The sequence below is a fragment of the Pteropus vampyrus genome, unplaced genomic scaffold (genome assembly GCF_000151845.1).
Source record: "Pteropus vampyrus isolate Shadow unplaced genomic scaffold, Pvam_2.0 Scaffold430, whole genome shotgun sequence".
Taxonomy (NCBI): Eukaryota; Metazoa; Chordata; class Mammalia; order Chiroptera; family Pteropodidae; genus Pteropus; species Pteropus vampyrus.
This window is the reverse complement of record NW_011889211.1, coordinates 481,954-484,192: the sequence shown is the minus strand read 5'-3', so window position 1 is coordinate 484,192 and position 2,239 is coordinate 481,954. Positions and strand designations below refer to the sequence as shown.

The following is a 2,239-nucleotide window of genomic DNA, read 5'->3' as shown; positions in this document are numbered from 1 at the left end:
GGTAGTAAGGCTTCGCGATCCTGTATGGATTCACACGGCACATCTCACTGCAGGTGCTCAGTGGTGGGACGAGGTACTCTAGACCCGCAGGCGAAGCCAGACAGATGGCGTGGGGTCGCGCTCATGCATGCCTTCGCAGCTGGCAGGTGGTGGGAATGAGTGAACAAAACTGGGCGGGGACTGGAGAGGTCGAGTCCTGGTCAGCTTAACTCCTATTGACCGATCCCAGGTGGCAATGGGGACCCAGGTCCTCTGGTTCTTCAGAAGATGATCAAAATTTGGATTTCCCCCAATCCTTATGTGTTGGCAACTAATTTCTTAAAGTCTTGAGATGAGAGCCATTCAGGATGCCTGTGGATGTCACTGTGGAACCTCTGGCTTTCGTGCCCAGAGGCCCCCTGTCAGGAGTCACCCAGCTCAGTGCAGATCTTCTGAAGCCCACAGGGGTTGGGTACCGAGCTGGGCTGGAGGGGTACAGAGTTCATCCAGCGTGCAAGATGTGCACAGACCGGATTCTAAAACGAGGAGGCCGCTGCAAAGAGCCCAGCAGAGGGACAGTCTGAACGCGCTGGACACGGGAGCGGCGGGCACTGGCCTCCGGGGAGTTCCCAGCTCTGAGGGAACCTTTCCTTCCCCAGGTACGTGCAGCCCCCGATGATCAGCTTTGAAGCCATCTTCGAGCAGAGCACTCCGAACTCGCCCATAGTGTTCATCCTCAGCCCCGGCTCCGACCCCGCCAGTGACCTCATGAAATTAGCCGAGCGCAGTGGTTTTGGGGGGAACCGCCTCAAATTCCTCGCCATGGGTCAAGGTCAAGAAAAGGTAATTTGTTGTCAGAAGGGACGAGCCCTACCTTTGGGGAGGCCCTCGGCCTCTGTCAGGAACATGCTGACGTCTGGCTCTGAGCGCACCGTGCCGCCCCATGCATGAGTGCCACGCACTTGCGGGATCCGGCACGGCAGCCGGATGCCAGCGCGAAGACCGTGTTAGCAGGCGGCCTCCCGCACCCGGCGGCCAGCACCGCCCAGCCCCACAGGGCCGCTGCGTGCTGCTGCTCCCGAAGGCAGCTGCACAGCGCCGTGATCTCCGGTCCTCCTGGCACCCCGCTGGGGGTCTGGGCTCTCGCTGCCCAGCTGAGGGGGCGGTCGGGCGGGTGCGGCCCTGTCGGAGAGGGTGGAGCAGTGAGGCCGAGGGAGGCCACCGAGTGCAGTGTGGGCCCTCACCTTCAGGCCGGGCCGGCCCAGCGGACACGGGCGGCCCCGAAGGCACTCTGAGGACCCTTTCTTCGAAGGCGCCCTCCGTGGCTCCTGGGTCACCGGCTGGAGTGGGCCATCGCCCTCCTGGGGGCTGGGAGAGGGTCTCGGGGCGAGCACGGGGTTGGGGTGGCTTGGGCACACCAACCCGTCCCTTCTCTCTCTGCCGGTGCAGGTGGCTCTGCAGCTGCTGGAGACCGCCGTGGCTCGCGGGCAGTGGCTGATGCTGCAGAACTGCCACCTCCTGGTCAAGTGGCTGAAGGACCTGGAGAAGGCCCTGGAGAGGATCACCAAGCCCCACCCAGACTTCCGCCTGTGGCTCACCACCGACCCCACCAAGGGCTTCCCCATCGGGATCCTGCAGAAGTCCCTCAAGGTGTGGCTGCGGGACACCCAGCGCTGTGCCCACGGCCCAGTCGCTCGCTCACCGCCACCTCGGCGTGTGTGCGTGCGTCTGTGTGTGTGTTTAGAAACCAACGTAGGATACGGCTGGACCCTCGCGGACACCCCTTCCCAATTCCATCTCTCCCTCTCTTCAAAGAGAAGCACTGTCCTGAGTTTGGTGACAGTTGCGACCCCAGGCCTGTCTTCACCACGTGTGCATGACCCAGAACAACGTTTGTGTTAGTTTTCCTGTACTTTGCATTTGTTAACCTTCCCTGGTCTCTAGCGCTGGCGCAGCCTGCACTACGCTGGTGGTCTGCGCAGACGCTTCGGGCGGTTTTCATGCCCCATTTAACTTACTCTCTAGAGAATTTTTTTTTTTTGGAAAGGTTTTGTCATCTGTTTTGGGGCAGGTAGAGGGAAAACGTAGCCACTTTCATTTCCTGTTTGCGAGAGGTTAAAGAACCTTCCCTGGGCCATTTGACCAGCGGGTGGCAGAGCGAGGACATCCAGTTCCTTAACTTCTCCCGGGTCTCTGACGAGAGGCTTCTGCTGTTTGGGGACAGGGCAGACGACTGTGTGAGGATGAAGGAAAAGCCAGG

The 2,239-nt window shown here is 60.8% G+C and overlaps 1 protein-coding gene across 1 annotated transcript in view; it reads left to right on the top strand.

Moving 5' to 3' along the window:
- The window catches only part of LOC105306187 (dynein heavy chain 10, axonemal-like), a gene marked incomplete at its 5' end in the record, with an annotated part of 76,770 nt that overhangs the window by 68,546 nt on the left and 5,985 nt on the right, over positions 1-2,239 (top strand). Inside the window, 2 exons of the mRNA XM_023523893.1 lie at positions 639-822; positions 1,429-1,870. Coding sequence (XP_023379661.1) covers positions 639-822; positions 1,429-1,870 — 626 coding nt within the window. The remainder of the gene's footprint in view (positions 1-638; positions 823-1,428; positions 1,871-2,239) is intronic.